Source organism: Muntiacus reevesi, chromosome 3 (genome assembly GCF_963930625.1).
Source record: "Muntiacus reevesi chromosome 3, mMunRee1.1, whole genome shotgun sequence".
Classification (NCBI taxonomy): domain Eukaryota; kingdom Metazoa; phylum Chordata; class Mammalia; order Artiodactyla; family Cervidae; genus Muntiacus; species Muntiacus reevesi.
Genome location: NC_089251.1, coordinates 76,740,783 through 76,760,205, shown reverse-complemented (window position 1 = coordinate 76,760,205; position 19,423 = coordinate 76,740,783). Strand labels below are relative to the sequence as shown.

The window sequence follows — 19,423 nt, the reverse complement described above, 5'->3', positions numbered from 1 at the left end:
CAGAGAGATAACAGAGCATATGCCATCCATGAAATAATAACAGGATGCTATGAAAAACACTCAGGTGAAGAAAAGAACTCTTCTCTTTCTCATTTATTCTCACAACTTATTTGATTTTTTTAAATTAAATATCAAATCTCAAAAAATAAATTTAAATAATTACATCTAATATTAATGAAGAAAGATGGAAAGAAAAATTCTTAAAAATTTCTTTGTACAAAGACAAGGCGTGTGTGCATGCTAAGTCGCATCAGTCGTGTCTGACTCTTTGCGACCCTATGGACTGTAGCCCACCAGGCTCCTCTGTCCATGGAATTCTCCAGGCAAGATTATTGGAGTGGGTTGCCATGCCCTCCTCCAGCGGGGTTTCCCGACCCAGGTATAGGACATGCGCCTCCTGCAGCTCCCACATTGCAAGCAGATTCTTTACCACTCAGCCACCAGGGAAGCCCGTACAAAGATAATATATATTAAAAAATATATATATATATACAACTGCAAATGTGCATATGCACATGCACAAGCATGAAGACATGTAACACTTGCCTATTTTCTTCTGAGATTTCAATTAAACTCTTCTGCAGAAAATGAAGCACTGAAACAAAAAGGACATAAAAAATCAGAATTTAAAACTGTGAACTCTGACTTCAGCACAAGAAAATACTAAAATCATTGCTACCTAAAATGATATCATAGAAGTAGAAATTTAAAAGGAAGGAGTATAATATACCTTTATCATCTGTAATACTCCACCTACTGCCAAGAACCTTAAAAGAATCAGTTACAAAATGACTTATACAAGCAGTCACCTCTCAGAATAAAATAAAATAGAACTTACCATTTTCAAGAAGATTATTAACACTTGATCTACCTGTGAGGAGAAAATTAACACTGGTAAGGAGTTTCAGAACTAAAATTAACACCATTCAAAACACTGATGGAATGACAGATGTTAGCCAGAAAAAGTACTAGAAAAAAGCTAGCTTACCCAAGTCGAAGTTCTCCATACAGGAAGATATATTGTCAATAACTTTTCTGTAAGAGTAGAGATCAGTACTGGTATTCAATTCTTCCTGAAGACGAGAAGTAAAACTTTGCGTAGCCTCAATTAGCAAAAATTCAGGTAGGCCATTTAGTGAGCTAGAAAAAGAATCAAATATTAAAAATTTGACAACCTTAGAGTATGTTCAAGGAAATGTTGGGAGGGAAGAGAAAATTACAAATGAAGAAATATTGAACTATACCTTCAAAATACAATCAGAAAACAACTTCACACCACTATCACTGAAACTCCTTGGTCTATCATCTCTCCTCTGGTCTTCCTGTTTTCAACCTGCTTCTCTCCCTTTCCAAGGACTAACCAACCTCAACAGAGCAGCCAGACTGATACTACTAAAACACCATTTATTGCTCTGCCTAAAGCCATCCTACAAAGTCCTTCTCACTCAATGCAGTAGCCAAAGTGCTTACGATGGCTTATGAGACTTTACACAATATGGGCCCCCATTATCTCTCTGGTTCATCTTGACCCTTGTTCACTTAGCTCTAGCTACACAGCCTTCCTCCATTCCAACAACATGCCAAAGTCTTTGTACTTGTTATTTCCTCCACCTGGAATTCTCTTCTCTCAAATATCCCAAAGATTATTTCCCATTAATCATTTCCTCATCCCTTTCAGGTCAATCTCAAAGATCACCCTATCAATGACACTAAACAAAGACAGCTGAAAAGACTACTGGATTTTAAACTGTAGCCCTCCCCCATCCTTGGTACTCCATTTCCTACTTCTCTGCTTTATTTCTTTATCCATAGCACTCAATCCCTCTAATTCCTATATATCTTGCTTAATTTTCTATCTCCTATCTTCCTCTTAGAAATAACCTCCATTATGGACTGTTTCATTCACTGTGTCCCCAGTGCCTAGAAGAATACTTGACACATAGTAGATAATCAGTAAAAATCTACTGAATTGATAAATTAAATATAATGCCAATTTTACCACAGTTAATCTAAATTAACATTTTTAAAAATATTGAGTCAACAATTCTAAAGTTTTTCTGGAAGGAAAAAATATTGAAAAATAGGAATATTGAGTACAATTTAGCAATACCTATCAAAAATTTTGATAGGCATAAATCTGGTCAAGAAATTTCACTTCAAGGAATTCATTGCAGAGAAATACACATATTAAATTACATACACAATTAAGAGTATCACTGTAGCATGGCTGGAATAATGAAAACTTGAAAGCAATCTACCAATGGAGAAGAGATTAAATAATATGTAATATGGCACTTATGAATTTCAGTGCATCCATATTATGGAGTATCTATAGCTGTTAGCAAACACCCTCTTCCAACAACATAAGAGAAGACTTTACACACAGACAACACCAGATGGTCAACACCGAAATCAGATTGATTATATTCTTTGCAGCCAAAGATGGAGAAGCTCTAATATAGTCAGCAAAAACAAGACCAGGAGCTGACTGTGGCTCAGATCATGAACTCCTTATTGCCAAATTCAGACTGAAATTGAAGAAAGTGGTTAAAACCACTAGACAATTCAAGTATGACCTAAATCAAATCCCTTACGACTATACAGTGGAAGTGAGAAATAGATTTAAGGGAATAGATCTGATAGAGTGCCTGATGAACTATGGACGGAGGTTCATGACATTGTACAGGAGACAGGAATCAAGACCATCCCCAAGAAAAAGAAATGCAAAAAAGCAAACTGGCTGTCTGAGGAGGCCTTACAAATAGCTGTGAAAAGACAGGAAGTGAGAAGCAAAGGAGAAAAGGAAAGATATATCCATTTGAATGCAGAGTTCCAAAAAATAACAAGGAGAGATAAGAAAGCCTTCCTCAGTGATCAATGCAAAGAAATAGAGGAACACAATAGAATGGGAAAGACTAGAGACCTCTTCAAGAAAATTAGAGATATCAAGGGAACATTTCATGCAAAGATGGGCTCAATAAAGGACAGAAATGGTATGGACCTAACAGAAGCAGAAGATATTAAGAAGAGGTGGCAAGAATACACAGAAGAACTATGTAAAAAAGATCTTCATGACCCAGATAATCACAATGGCGTGATCACTCACCTAGAGCCAGACATCCTGGAATGTGAAGTCAAGTGGGCCTTAGAAAGCATCACTACGAACAAAGCTAGTGGAGGTCATGGAATTCCAGTTGAGCTCTTTCAAATCCTGAAAGATGATGCTGTGAAAGTGCTGCACTCAATCTGTCAGCAAATGTGGAAAACTCAGCAGTGGCCACAGGACTGGAAAAGGTCCGTTTTCATTCCAATCCCAAAGAAAGGAAATGCCAAAGAATGCTCAAACTACTGCACAACTGCACTCATCTCACACGCTAGTAAAGTAACGCTCAAAATTCTCCAAGCCAGGCTTCAGCAATCCGTGAACCGTGAACTTCCAGATGTTCAAGCTGGTTTTAGAAAAGGCAGAGGAACCAAAGATCAAATTGCCAACATCTGTTGGATCATTGAAAAAGCAAGAGCGTTCCAGAAAGACATCTATTTCTGCTTTATTGACTATGCCAAAGCCTGTGCATCTCAATAAACTGTGGAAAATTCTGAAAGAGATGGGAATACCACACCACCTGACCTGCCTCTTGAGAGACCTGTATGCAGGTCAGGAAGCAACAGATAGAACTGGACATGGAACAACAGACTGGTTCCAAATAGGAAAAGGAGTACGTCAAGGCTGTATATTGTCACCCTGCTTACTTAACTTATATGTAGAGTACATCATGAGAAACGCTGGGCGGGAGAAAGCACAAGCTGGAATCAAGATTGCCAGGAGAAATATCAATAACCTCAGATGTGCAAATGACACCACCCTTATGGCAGAAAGTGAAGAGGAACTAAAGAGCCTCTTGATGAAAGTAAAAGAGGAGAGTGAAAAAGTTGGCTTAAAGCTCAACATTCAGAAAACTAAGATCATGGCATCTGGTCCCATCACTTCATGGGAAATAGATGGGGAAACAGTGGAAACAGTGGCAGACTTTATTTTTTTGGGCTCCAAAATCACTGCAGATGGTGACTGCAGCCATGAAATTAAAAGACGCTTACTCCTTGGAAGGAAAGTTATGACCAACCTAGACAGCATATTAAAAAGCAGAGACATTACTTTACCAAAGGTACGTCTTGTCAAGGCTATGGTTTTTCCAGTGGTCATGTATGGATGTGAGAGTTGGACTATAACGAAAGCTGAGTGCTGAAAAATTGATGCTTTTGAACTGTGGTGTTGGAGAAGACTCTTGAGAGTCCCTTGGACTGCAAGGAGATCCAACCAGTCCATCCTAAAGGAGATCGGTCCTGGGTGCTCATTGGAAGGACTGATGTTGAAGCTGAAATTGCAGTACTTTGGCCACCTGATGCAAAGAGCTGACTCATTGGAAAAGACCCTGATGCTGGGAAAGATTGAGGGCAGGAGGAGAAGGGGATGACAGAGGATAAGACGGTTGGATAGCATCATGGACTCGATGGACATGGGTTTGGGTGGACTCTGGGAGTTGGTGATGGACAGGGAGGCCTGCGTGCTGTAGTTCATGGGGCCTCAGAGTCGGACACAGCTGAGTGACTGAACTGAACTGATAGCTGTTAGAAAGAATGAGGACTTTTGATGGAAATGGAAAATAGTGCAGCCATATGGACAATTGCTCCAAGTTCCTTGGTAAATTAAAACTAGAGTTACCATATTCAGCAATCCCATTTCTGCATATATACCCAAAAGAACTGAAAGCAGGATCTCTAAGAGATATTTGCACACCTACGTCCAAAAAGCAGCACTGCTCACAACAGTCAAGAGGAAGAAGCAACCCAAATCTCTATCAGCAGGTGAATGGATGGACAATGTGCTATATAAACACAACAATTAATCAGCCTTAAAAGGAAGGAATGAAAAAAAAAATTAAAAAAAAAAAAAAGGAAGGAATGCTGTCATGTGTTACAACACGGGTGAATCTTGAGGACATCAAGTCAGTCACAGAAAGCTAAGTACAAATACTCCACTTATACAAGGTACTAAAATAATCAAAACCATAGAAACAGAAAGAATAATGGTGGTTGCCAGGGACTAGGGAGAGAAGGAAACAAGGAGTTCTTGTTTAGTGAGTACAGTTTCAGTTTTAGAAGATGAAAAAATTCTAGAGATCCACAGCATAATGATGTGAATACAGTTAACACTACTGAACTGTACACTCAAAAATGGTTAGGGTGGTAAATTTTATGTTATGTGGGGGATTTTTAACTACAACAACAACAAAAAAAAGTAAAGACTACACTGACATGAAAATATCTCTAAGACGTTCTTTAGTGAAGAATAACCTACAAAGAAACACCCAGAGTATAACCCCATTTATGTAAAAGCATGCATACACTAAATCCAAAGACAAGATCTAGAAAAAAACACCAAAATGTTAAGTGATAACCTTTACTAAGAAAAAAGATAGACCAGAAATAGTGCAATGGAAAGCTCACTTTTTATTTTGTGTACTTGTATACAGCTTTAAGTTTTTACACTAAGCATATATTTCTATATTACCTATGTAATTTAAAATGTTTAAACAAAAACAGACAGAACAGAGAGGAAAAAAAACTATAGGGTGACAGGTTTAAATTTAACCAATAATTACATTACATGTAAATATACTAAACCAGGAGTCTGCAAACTATAGTCTACAGCCTATTTTTTTAAGGTCTGTGACCTAAGAAGCCTTTTACATTTTTAAAGAATTATGATGAATGAATAAACAAATAAAACAAAACAAAGACAAAACTGTAAGAATGAAATTGCTAGGTGATATATTTCATTTCAGTTTTACCAAAGAGGGAACCTTCAATACTAGCTACTTTCGGTCAGACTGAACACTTACAGTGCCTAACTCTGCCTTCTTTTCTTCCTTACCTTGCCAAGACTTTCTTCAAGGGATTTTTTAGATTCAAAGAAAGATAAATGCCCGCTAAAATATCCAAACAACTTCGAATAGTGGGATCACATGTGCCATTTTTATTTGCCTTCTCCAGTAAGGGCACAATCTAGAAACCAAAAAATTCAAAGTTACAGTAATTTTTTTCTAATATCAAGTATAGCAAAGTAACATGGATTCAAATACTTTAAGTCTCAACTTTAATGTGTAATATTTTCCACACTACACTGTTTTAAACACCTATTTCAATATTTATCAACTTTTTTAAACCAAACCCCCAACACTCACTTTACCCTCTAGACCCACCTTCACTGAAAATTACTGACTTGTTAATGGCTTAAGGTACAGGAATTCTGTAGCATTACTGAAAGCCAATGACACATTTAACTGCTTTCCAAAAAATACTATGCAAGTTCAAGTGATAAATCCTAATATCAAAACACTGATAAGGACAATTTTTACATTTTACGTTAACTTTTTAATGCATCTGCTAAAAAGTTTTGAAGATCCAGATCGAAAGAAATATTTTTTTAATTTATCTCCACCAAAAAGGTATGCACTATTATCTCACTATCCTACCTATATACAACTCCAACAGTGGTAAAGCCTCAATATGGCTTACATTGCCACTTTGAATAAAAAAAAATCATAAAATGAATAGAAAAAAAATTCCTATTCTTTAATGATACCTCAGTATTAAATAATTAGGAGCCTGGAGAAAGCAATAGCAACTAAATCCAGTATTGTTGACTGGGAAATCCCATGGACAGAAGAGCCTAGCAGGTTAAAGTCTATGGGGTACAAAAGAGTCCACAGGACTTAGCGACTAAACACCAACACACATATATATAAGGATGATTAATTCTGCTGTACAGTAGAAACTAACAAACAGTGTGGAGCATACATATACTCCAAATTTAAAAACATAATTAGGAGTCAAAAATTATCAGTTAATTTTAGGACTTCCTTGGTGGCTCAGTTCATTTTAGAAGTCCATAATAGCATGATAACCTCCAAGATGCATCCATGAACATCAGATCAGCCTTACCTGTTTAACGTAACAGATCTGTGACACTCCATCAGTGAGCTGTACACAATGCAACAGCAAAGAGGCTAGATTTTGCCCTTCCACATCAGCCAAGGCTACATAAAACAAAACAAAACAAAAATTTCTTCAGTGATTTCACAATATACAGATAAGAGTTTATCTTTGTTATGTGTTCTATAAAATTTCAATATTTATAAACAAATAAAACCCAGGAGAACTTAGACTGAAGACAGATGTTTAAGAAAACCATTTTCTATCCAAAACTGAATGCAAAGAACATGGAAAAATGAAACTCCAAGAGTTTGAACATTCTGTGATATGGAGTCCCAGAGATAAACAAACCACTTGCAACCTAGAATAGAGATAAACAAATTAAGTCAGAAATCACTTACCTTTCAGAGTTTCAAGGTCCTGATGACAAACGGTCAATGAAGTAACCTGTGTTTCTCTCTTCTTCTTTACACCCATTTTAAGTAGAATTAACAGTAGTCACTAGAAGAAAGAAGAGTTTTAAGACACTGCTGAAGGACCTCCCCGGTGGTCCAGTGGCTAAGACTCCATGCTCCCAATGCAGGGGCCTGGGTTCCATACTTGGTCAGGGAACTAGATCCCACACGCCACAACTAAGAGTGCGGATCTGCAATGAAGAAGAAAGATCCTGCGTGCTGCAACTAAGATCAGCACAGCTAAACAAACAAACAAATAAATAAATAAAAATAAGTATTTTTTTAAAGAGACTGTCTAATGCACTGAAGAACTCCGTGCTGCTGACATTTGGCGCCAGGTAATCCTTTGCTACAGGGTATCATGCCAAGCACTGTAGGACATGGCCTCTGCCCACTAGATAGATGCCAGTAGTATCCGTCTTCCTCTAAGTTGGGGCAACTGAAAAAGGTCTCCAGTCATTGTCAAATGTCCCCTGGGGAGCAAAGTTGCCACAGGCTAAAACTACTGGCCTAAGGATTGCTGCCCTGAAAAAGTTTTTTTAGACTCAAGAAGAGTTTATTATTGTCTAAGGTTACTTTTACCTACCCAGTCTTTGGATTTAAATACAACAAACCTTCATTTTAAACAAAGAAACCAGAACGGCTTTTCAAAAATATACTAGGCCTACCTAACCTCCATGACTTCTTGGACTGATAGATCAGGAGGTATCCTAACAAGCTGTATCTTGATTTCTGAAAAATATTTGACAGAGGAAACTTTCACATACTATCCCTGCGAGTTTGCGTTTGGCTAATAAACACAGTTTGTTTCAGCTAACAGGATTCACAATAGGGTGAACAAAGATACACAAAGGATACACACTCAGAATACCATGTGGTCTGAAGACAAGTAACTAGGGAAATGCCACATGGGGCTCTCTTCTTGAGAACTTTTAGCGGTGTTTATCATGTAGACATTAGAGGACACAATACAGTGAATTAAGAAAAGACACAGAGCTAGGAGCATGTGTTGGATGATGGAATCAGGGTTTAAAAAGTGGCTAATCAACTGGAATAAACTTACCAAGATGAAATAGAAAGAAATGTAAAATGCTGCTTTTGGATAAGAGCAATGCAGTACAGGATTTATAATACCCAGAAATACAGGATGGGGAGGTAAGAGAGATAAAATGTGATTTAAAACAATTCAACATGTGGTTTGTGAGCCACAAGCCAACAGTACACATGACTTAAAAACCACATTAGAAATCAGCTAGACTAAGGGATGGTCATCTTCACAGGTCAGGGAATGTAGAGAGCATTAGGTACTGTGCTAGTAGCCATGTTTTAAGGATCTGTAGCAAATGATGGAGCTTCCAAGTTTCCCTGATAGCTCAGTTGGTAAAGAATCTGCCTGCAATGCAGGAGACCCCAGTTAGGGGTCAGGAAGATCTGCTGCAGAAGGGACAGGCTACCTACTCCAGTATTCTTAGGTCTCTCTTGTGGCTCAGCTGGTAAAGAATCTGCCTGCAATGCAGGAGACCTTGGTTCGATCCCTGGGTTGGGAAGATCCCCTGGAGAAGGGAAAGGCTACACACTCCAGTACTCTGGCCTGGAGAATTCCATGGACTGTATCTTTTCATGGGGTCGCAAAGAGTCAGACACAACTAAGCCACTTTCACTTTCACTTTCCAAGGAACAGCCAGACTTCTGAAGGGCCTGGACAGCACCTCCCTTCAGAAAACAGTTCAGTAAACCAAAGGTGTTTGGCCTAGAGAAGAGAGGACAGGATGAGTGCCTTAAAAGAGCTGCTGTTGGAGGACTGATTGGGAGAAAGAGGAATAGATTTTATTCTATAGTTTTCGGGGTTCTGTTTTTTTTTTGTTGTGATGGTTTTTGGTTTTTTTTTTTTGGCCACATTGCTGCGCAGCTTTCAGGATCTCAGTTCCCTGGACCAGAGACTGAACCCAGGGCCACAGCAGTGAAAGCGCTGAGTCCTAACCAATGGACAACCAGGGAAGTCCCAGATGTCTTCTGTCTTAGATGGCTATAGAATTAGGAGATGTCAGTGCAAGCTTCAGGGAGGCCAATTACAGCTTAATACAAAGGAAGAAATCTATGGTTCAAAATGAGCTGCCTTTCAGAGAACTTTCCAACACTGAGAATATCCAAACAGAAATTCAATGAACCCTTTTAACCTGGATCACTGCAATAAACTCCCAATTGGTCTCCAAACTTCCATTCTGCCTCTGAAGAGTTCACTCTTTTCACAGTCATCAAAGCAATTTCTTTCAAATTTAACTACTCCCTTGCTTAAAAATTTCTAAGGGCTTTCATTTATACTTAGAATAAAATACAAATTTGAGACTTTGGCCTTTGAGGCCCTAAATAACCTGACCCTTCCTTCCTCTGCAGTTCATTTCAAATCAATCTTCTCTTGACCATCTAGGGGACTTTGCACGTCCTGATATCTCTACTGTTAGGCTTATTCCACCAAATCTTTGCAAGGCCAACTCCTCACCATTCAGGTCTCTTCCCAAACATTACCTCCTCTAAGAAGCCTTCCATGGACACTCTATTTAAAATTCCACCACTTCTACTCACATATAGGTCATTTCTATTGCTTTATTTTCTTTATAGCGCTTACTACTACCTGAACTTACAAGAACTTGTTTATTTGCATATATGTCTCCCCTAGTAATAAATTTAATGAAGGCAGCAAGTTTAATCTGATGTATTCACTGTTTTAATCATCAGTTCCCAAAACAGTACCTGACATATATCAGGTCTTTAAAAAATTTTTGATGAATAAACTAATGAGGTAACAAACATTTATCAGTGATGTTCTAAAAAGTATGTGTACTTTTAACAGCAGAAAAGTGGACTTCTTAAGTAAATTCTATATCCAAGTGACAAGCTAGTCCTGACACTGAGGAACTTATGGTCCCTGTGCAAAGTAAGAAATTAATACAGCAGTGAAATACCGCTTAACAGAAAATGGTAGTAAAAATGGACACTGCTATAAACGCATCGACAAGGTAAAAATTTGAAAAGCGACATGATTAAATCAAGGGGAATAGCACTAGGGGTCACTTCCTAGGTAAGTCACCAATATACAAAGCTTAGAAGGGATAGAGATAAGCAAATGGGAGACGATTCTGTGATGAATGGTGAGCAAATCTGCCGCAGAATTTTATCTTGGAACCCTCAAGGCTGCACAAAGAGGTTTGGTGCTTATGCGTGCTCAGTGGATGCCCAAACGTTTGTCCTCCCAACAGTGGAAAACCTCGTGCCCACCTTAAGGCACTCCTTAAGTAGCCAGAAGATGCTCAGTAAATTATATTCCTCCTGCACCCACTGGCTGCTTCCCTTATGATTGCTGCTCCAGTGAAACCTACACCTTTCTGGCTGACTCCCGCAAACATTCTGTGGACAATTTCCCAACCACGAGGAGTCTAGGGAATGACAAGGGGGGGAGGGGTTAAAGTGCTATCTCCATGGAGACCTAAGCTTCCGGAAATCAGTTTCCAAACCGGCAAATTCTCGCGTAACCAAAGAACGGGAATTGATGTGCAGCCCCTGGCAGCCCTAGTAAAGTGGCCGAGCGGTGGAGAGTCGCGCACCGCGGCTCTGGCAAAGAAGACGCTTGGAAGTCAAACCTCGTGCCCGTGAGCGTCTGAGAAGAGTCGCCGCAGTCAGGATGAGTCCCAGAAACTGGTCTAGTTCTACGGTGTCTCGATAGCTCACAGCGTGGTCTGTAATCGACTACCGGGTCAGGGCGAGGGAGCGAAATAATTAACGTGGAGGAAGCATCATCGCGAGAATTGAGTCAGGAGCTCCTCCAATCAGGAGTTCAGATAGGTGTTGATGTCACCCGGGAACCGGTGCTAGTGAGTTTTATTTGACTCTACTTTAAAGAGAGCGCGGAGTGCTTCACCTACCGCCTTGGAAGGGCCAGGCGCCGCTCGCATCCTTCCGTTTAGGGCAGCTCTCACTGTGGCCTCCACACCCCTGAGTACCTGGATGCACTTTTGCCTTAATCCAGATGTTTTACTCTCCTCCCACTCAGACTCCTCAGCGCAGAGAGGAGAAAACTGCCTCCGGGCCGCTAGAACCGGAGCCTAAAGACTTTCGAGCCTCTGAGATGGCGTAGGGGCTGGGACGGGCAGTCCCCTGAAACTACTGTTCGAACTTTGACTAAGATGATGAAAGGAGGGCATGGCAGCCCTCTCCAGTATTCTTGCCTGGAGAATTCCATGGACAAAGGAGCCTGGCTGGGCTACAGTCCTTGGGGTTGCAAAGTCTCAGGTGACTGAATAACACGATTACCACGTTTTATCAGATTGTTCAGACTTTTTAAAAAAATGCATAAATAAGTAGGTGCCAACTTTTACTCTAGCATCACGGACTCAATTACCATCAGTTTGAGCAAAGTCCAGGAGATAGTGAAGGAAAGGGAAGCCTAGCTTGCTTCAGTCTTTGGGGTCGCAAAGAGTCAGACAGGGCTTAGCGACTGAACAACAACAACCTCTACTCTAGAAGCTGGGGGTGGGGTGGGGAGACGATAAGATCAGTAAATAAAAACTGAGGCTATCTATCGGTTCGGTTCAGTTCAGTCACTCAGTCGTGTCCGACTCTTTGTGACCCCATGAATTGCAGCACTCCAGGCCTCCCTATCCATCACCAACTCCCAGAGATTACTCAAACTCATGTCCATCGAGTCAGTGATGCCATCCAGCCATCTCATCCTCTGTCGTCCCCTTCTCTTCCTGCCCCCAATCCCTCCCAGCATCCGGGTCTTTTCCAATGAGTCAACTCTTTGCATCAGGTGGCCAAAGTAGCTTCAGCATCAGTCATTCCTATGGACACCCAGGACTAATCTGCTTTAGGATGGACTGGTTGGATCTCCTTGGAGTCCAAGGGACTCTCAAGAGTTTTCTCCAACACCACAGTTCAAAAGCATCAATTCTTCGGCGCTCAGCTTTCTTCACAGTCCAACTTTCACATGCATACAACATGATCACTGGAAAAACCATAGCCTTGACTAGACTGACCTTTGTTGGCAAAATAATGTCTCTGCTTTTTAATATGCTATCTAGGTTGGTCATAACTTTCCTTCCAAGGAGTGTCTTTTAATTTCATGGCTGTAATCATCATCTGCAGTGATTTTGGACCCCAAAAAATTAAAATCTGACACTGTTTCCACTGTTTCCCCATCTATCTGCCATGAAGTGATGGGACCGGATGCCATGATCTTAGTTTTCTGAATGTTGAGCTTTAAGCCAACTTGTTCACTCTCCTCTTTCACTTTCATCAAGAGTCTCTTTAGTTCCTCTTCACTTTCTGCCATAAGGGTTGTGTCATCTGCATATCTGAGGTTATTGATATTTCTCCCGGCAATCTTGATTCCACCTTGTGCTTCTTCCAGCCCAGTGTTTCTCATGATGTACTCTGCGTATAAGTTAAATAAGCAGGGTGACAATATACAGCCTTGACGTACTCCTTTTCCTATTTGGAACCTGTCTGTTGTTCCATGTCCAGTTTTAACTGTTGCTTCCTGATCTTCATATAGGTTTCTCAAGAGGCAGGTCAGGTGGTCTGGTATTCCCATCTATCTATATTCAAATGCAATTAATTTGGGACATATTGATAAACATTGAATTTCCCGACACCTTTAGCAAGGTTAATGATTTTAAGTTTTCAGTCATGACTTTTCTGAATTTTATCTCACCTTCTTTTATTCTTCTTTGTAATTGTATCACCTGTTTATGTATTACTAAATATATCTTATTTTGTTTGATTTTGAGCTTTATTTATGGAATCGGTTCGTTTTCTCCAGGACTTTGCTTCTCTCATCATTGCTTTTGGCATCCACAGAAAAGCAGGTTCCTGTAGTTATTTCATTCATGTGCTAAGTCACCTCAGTCGTGTCCAACTGTTTATAACCCCATGGACTGTAACCCACCAGGCTTCTCTGTCCATGGGATTCTTCAGGCAAGAATACTATAGTGGGTTGCCATTTCCTTCTCCAGGGATCCGATCCAGGGATTGAACCCGAGTCTCTTATGTCTCCTGTGTTGGCAGGAGGGTACTTTACCACTAGTGCCACCTATTCCATTGTTTAATATACCACATTTATCCATTCTCCTCTCGAAATTTGGATAGGTTCCAGCTTTTCCTCTAACAATGCTGCTGTGAACTCTCTTGTATGTGTCAGCTGATGAGTGTGTGTAGAACTTTCTCTGTATCAGTTTTTTTTTCTAATTTTGATTGGGACTGATAGTAAGAAATGCATTGTACCTTAAACCAACTACACCTGAATACTCATACACTGTAACTGAAAGAAAAATTTCTTGAACTGTTTATTACTCTATAGGAGCTATGTGCGCTGATATTTTCTGTCTTTTTTTTTTAAGTTGTGGTAAAATACGCAAAACAAAATTTACCATCTTAACCATGGTTTTTAAAAAAAAGAAGAAAGAAAGAAAGAACAGGCCCAGGGTGGAGCCACTAGCCCCAAACTTCATTGCAAACTAAGATTTCATTGCAGTTTCAGCCTGTCTCAAGAATGGAATTTCTAAACAGCACTAGAGAGGTAACCTTTCCTGAAACAATCCTTTCTTTTCTTTTATTATTAACCTCCTTGTCCCGTGTCATTTCTATAGAAGCTTCCCGTTTTGTACCACTTATGGAGTGCCTGCCTATTATCTAGGTGGGATGCTGCCTGATCCTTGAATCATTGAATAAAGCCAATTAGATCTTCAAATTTACTTGGTTGAGTTTTGTATTTTAACACCCTTTTTAAGTGTTTCCCTTTTTTCAGTATATGTTTTGAAGTCACTGAAATTAGCATCCTAATGATCTGAATTCCAACCCTTTTTAAATTTTGGCCCAACCATTTGAAATTAAGGGGCAGACATTGTGACTCTTCCCCCACAAAATTAGAGCATGATCTTGGAGGCAAACAAACACAACAAACTTGTATGTGAAAAGGCAGTAACTGCCATTGAGAAAACAGGGGAAATAGAAGATGAGAATGGACTGTGGGGAGATTTGTTGCCATTTTAGAGTGGTCAGTGTAGGCCTCCTGGAGTAAAGATTTAAAAAAATTCTGTGTGGAGGGAACAGCCACTGCAGTGGTATCAGGGCAGGAGGTTGGTGTGTAAGAACCACAAGGAGGCCAGTGTGGCTGGAGCCAAGTGAGCAAAGGTATATGTTACAGGGGATGAAACAAGGGAGTTTCCATTATGTAAAGTCTTACAAGGACTTTAAGTGAAGTGGGGAGTCATTTTGAGCAGGAAGTGATAGAATTAATCTACAAAGAGCCACTGGACCTACTTTGTTGAGACTAGACTTTAGCAGAAGTGGGAAGACCAGTGAGTGAAGAGACAAATTCCGGATATGATTTGGAAGTAAGCCAACAGGATTTCCTGAAAGATAAAATAGGGTATGAGGAAAAGAGGAGTTAAAGATGATTCCAAGATTTCTGATCTGAGCAACTGGAAGGATAAAGTTGCCATTCATAGACTGATGGAGCAAAAGTTTGCTCAGAGTGGGCTGGAATGGGTGTAAAAGAGGCTGGGAGGAAAGGAACTGACAGTGATGAGATCAGGCAGAGACAACTCCAGTGCTTCTAGGACACAGGGGCAAATAAATGGAGTGTAAGTTTAAGGGAAATAGAGGCAAGAGAAAGTTCAGGTTTTAAAGACTGAAAGAGTAACATGTTTGGAAAAGAAATTTTTTTTTTGTAGTCACCTTGCATTGCCAGCTTGTAAGTGCTCACTCAGTCATGTCTGTGACCCCATGGACTGCAGCCCAGCAGGCTGAATGCTGTTTTCCAGGCAAGAATACTTGGGTTGCCACTTACTACTCCAGAAGATCTTCAAACTCCAGAAGGGTTCGAACCCACATCTCTTGCACCTCCTGCTTTGGCAAGCAGGTTCTTTACAGTTTGCACCACCTGGGAAGCCCAACTTGAGACTATTTTAAATTCTCTGCTTGAGATTTTTCAGAACATAGCATGAATTTGGGCTATGAACCATTTTTTAAGTGGCTATATATTTTATTAGTAAAGACGTATTCCAAGGGAATTTTTGAAGACACAGTAATCCTTAATGTATAAAAGTATAAAAGAAAACACATAAGTGGCATCTTATTGTGAAAGTGTGGACTACAAAAAATCATGAAAAGTTATTAGTATATCTGGGTTTTAAGTGTAGTTTAAATATGTACCTGTTAAAGCAGGTAGAAATTCCCTCAATTAGGGGAGTATTTTTTTACTTATTTAATTTAATGATACATTTTCATACATAATGATTTTTTTACTTCTTTTACATTTGGATAATTAAAATTTGACCTTTTAAAACCAATTGCCTATTCATTTAATATTTGTTCATAAACTTCACTCCAGTTGTGGGTATCTCCTATAGGTGTTGTTTTCCATAACCGAAAATCATAATAGTCTATCAGTCACCACATCCTAAAAAGGTATACTTTATGATCAGCTGCCAGCAATGCTTGGTGATTTATGTAATTAAGGAATCCCTCATAATAATCCCTGTTTAATAGTTTCATGTGTAAAATGAAATCCAAAAGCATATACTAGAGCTATGAATATGATTTATTGTTTGTTAATGTATTTTGTTCTTTGTTAATATAATAAAAATGTTATTTGGTAATGTAAGTTTGTCCCCAAGTCAATGAAAGAAAGCATGATGCTTCTATTACTTACGTATTGATACATAATAAATGATTCCTGAACTTAATGTCTAAAACACTATTGTGCTGTGCTTAGTCGCTCAGTCATGTCCAACTCTTTACGACCCCATGGACTGTAGCCCCCCAGGCTCCTCTATCCATGGGGAGTCTCCAGGCAAGATGCTGGAGTGGGTTGCCATGCCGTCGTCCTCCAGGGGATCATCCCAACCCAGGGATCGAACCCAGGTCTCCCGCATTGCAGTCAGATTCTTTACCGTCTGAGTCACCAGGGAAGCCCATAAACACTATTAACACTTTTTATCTCACAGTTTCTGCGGGTCAGAAATTCAGCAGCTACTTGGCTCAGTCCTTCTGGCCAGAGGTCTCTGAGGAGTTTGCAGTTATCCAAAGGTGTACCCTCGGGCTAGAGGATCCATTTCTAAGATAACTTAATTCAGTGGTGTTTGTTGTTAATAAAAGGCCCTAGTTATTCCCTGTGTGGGCCTCTCCCCCAAGCTACTTGAGCATTCTCACAACACAGTAGCTGGCCTTCCCCAGAAAGAGCAAGGTAGAAGCTTCAGTGGTTTATATGGCCCAGCCACAGAAGTCACATGCGATCTCAGTAATACAGTACTGATTACAAAGGTCAGCCCTACTCATTGTACTGGTCATTGTGAGAGGGGACTACACCAACATAAATGCCAGAAGGCCAGTGTAACTGGGGGGCCACTTTAGAGGGTAGCTGCCACTGTCTATAACACATCTGCAAATTTTTCTTAATACTTAAAATATACTGACTAATGGATCACAACTAAGAAATTATTTATGAGTTGTTTGATTATAATTTCCACAGTAGACCTTATAGAAACACTTAAATGTTCTTACATGTGTTTTTACAAACTTACTTGCCTTTAATGACATACATTTTCATAGAAGACAGCCACAGAATTTAATCATGAGGCTAGGTTTACCAGATGCGCAGGGATTCATGGGGCATGGATGACAGCAACCTTCATACCAGACTGGCTAACAGAGCAAAAGTCAATCAAAATGATCCAATGGGTCCTAAAGGAGAATGACCAGCTGATCTGCTCTATCGTGAGTATCAGAACAAAAGCCTGGCAAACAAGTGCACCCAGTACCAGCATGTGTTGCATAGAAATCTCATTTATTTGGCTACCATCACAGATGCCAGCCCAACCAGTGCTTCAAAACCAATGGCTGTTGTGAGGAGTCATTGAATGTAATTATTTCCTATGAAGTAGAGACAGAATCTTTACCATCTCAACTGCTTAAAACATAAATGCAACTTCTGTGACTCTGAAAAAAATGTGAAGAAAGTCACAGAATTAACTATGCTTAGTGTAATATTTATTTTAATAATTAAGCAAATTCCCTTAAAAAAAAAACCTAGGTTTATTATAAGTAAGGATTCTGATCTTATCCCTTCCCTACCTAAGAGCACATATTGACTGTCTTCTATGTACTCTTTCTTTCCTTCCCCATATACCAGGCTCCAATTTATGAGACCTTCTCAATATTTCCTAAAAGCACTGATCTTTCATGCATTGTACTATGCTGTCTGCTCAGAAGGTCTATTTTCACCCAAGAAACTTTCTCACACTTCGAAGATCCATCTCACATATCACCTCTTCAGTGAAATTTCATATGTGTGATAGAGAAGTTCTTGGTTTTTTCTACCAGTAGTTTTGTCTCGGCATTGTCACTTTGTTGAGACATGCTAGTTATTTGTATCCTTGCCAGTATTCCTACTAATTTATGAACTTTTCCAAGACAGGAGCCATTCTTAGGTCCTTGTTGACTAGAACAGTGCCCAGTGTAACTCACCAAATACTTGTTCAGTTCAGTTCAATTCAGTCACTCAGTTGTGTCCGACTCTTTGTGACCCCATGGACTGCAGCAGGCCAGGCCTCCCTGTCCATCACCAACTCCCGGAGTTTACCCAAACTCATGACCATAGAGTCAGTGATGCCGTCCAACCATCTCACCCTCTGTTGTCCCCTTCTCCTCCTGCCCTCAATCTTTCTGAGCATCAGGGTCTTTTCAAATGTGTCAGCTCTTCGCATCAGGTGGCCAAAGTATTGGAGTTTCAGCTTCAACATCGGTCCTTCTAATGAACACCCAGGACTGATCTCCTTTAGGATGGATTGATTGGATCTCCTTGTTAGCTTGGAATAATAGACCATCAAGTTCTTTCCCTTGTTCATGTGTAGTGATGCTTACTTTACCACTGTGTGGCAGCAAACTACAGAATTATTTTTGGCTTTTAATAAGGAGTTCAGCCAGGATGAATGTTCACCATATGTCGACTGATTTTTCTGGGGGTGAAATTACAGGGGCATTCACTTACCAAGTTGTTTATTTCAGCACTGTTTGAATGATAGCATATTTTTTCACGTGGATTATAGAATTCATCCAGAAAGATACATAAAACAAGTATTTACAAATAGATTTTAGGTTATTAACTTCCTACCCAGAATTATGTTAGAAAAACTTGTCAGCTCAGTTTAAATGATATATTTATTTTGAAATACCACATTCAAATAGAAAATTATTTTGTTTATAAAAATTGCTCAATATTATGTTTTTAAAATTCATATGGGTGCATATAATTTTTTTTACATAAAAAATCACATATTTAAGCTTTAAAAAATTTCAGTGAGTAATTTAAAAATTAGGTGGCCCAGTGGTAAAGAATCCACTTGCCAATGCAGGAGATGGGAGTTTTATCCCTGGGTCAGGAAGATCCCATAGAGAAGGAAATGGCAACCCACTCTAGTATTCTTACCTGGGATATCCCATGGACAGAGGAGCCTAGAGAGTTAGAGTTCGTGGGGTTGCAAAAGAGTCCAACATGACTTAGCAACTAAACAACAACAAAATCTCTTCAGAGGAGCAAACTTGTAGATACCTACCACTGTTTCTTTGGGACATCTGGAGAGGAAATCTCTAGGACAGGAAGGGATGGAAAGCTTGATTTAAATTTTAAGAGTAGGTCTCAGCTGGGTCCTGTGAGGGAAGAAAACAAAGCTTGTAAAACAGAATTTCTTGGAAAAGGTAAAGATTGTGTGTTTTTTTTTAAACTATAGTTGATTTACAATATTAATTTTAAGAGTACAGAAAAGTAATTGATTCAGTTATACATACATATTCTTTTCCAGATTCTTTTCTATATAGGTTATCACGAAGTATTGAATATAGTTCCTTGTGCTATACAGTAAGTTCTTGTTGTTTATCCATTTTATATATAATAGTGTGTATTTGTTAATCCCACATTC

General features: G+C 39.4%; 1 protein-coding gene and 1 pseudogene across 2 annotated transcripts in view; one reads left to right on the top strand and one right to left on the bottom strand.

Annotated features, from left to right (window-relative positions):
- THADA (THADA armadillo repeat containing) overlaps positions 1–11,198 on the bottom strand; it is a 325,428-nt gene extending 314,230 nt beyond the window's left edge. For both annotated transcript variants that reach the window (XM_065929363.1, XM_065929364.1), the window contains exons 1-7: positions 11,087–11,198; positions 7,395–7,494; positions 7,003–7,097; positions 5,933–6,063; positions 989–1,140; positions 839–871; positions 547–595 (exon numbers count right to left, since the gene is read on the bottom strand). In XM_065929363.1, the coding sequence (XP_065785435.1) occupies positions 547–595; positions 839–871; positions 989–1,140; positions 5,933–6,063; positions 7,003–7,097; positions 7,395–7,470 (536 nt within the window). In that variant the 5' untranslated portion in view covers positions 7,471–7,494; positions 11,087–11,198. The remainder of the gene's footprint in view (positions 1–546; positions 596–838; positions 872–988; positions 1,141–5,932; positions 6,064–7,002; positions 7,098–7,394; positions 7,495–11,086) is intronic.
- Positions 11,199–17,123: 5,925 nt separating this feature from the next.
- Positions 17,124–17,365, top strand: LOC136164012 (SS18-like protein 2 pseudogene; annotated as a pseudogene).
- Positions 17,366–19,423: the final 2,058 nt, after the last annotated feature.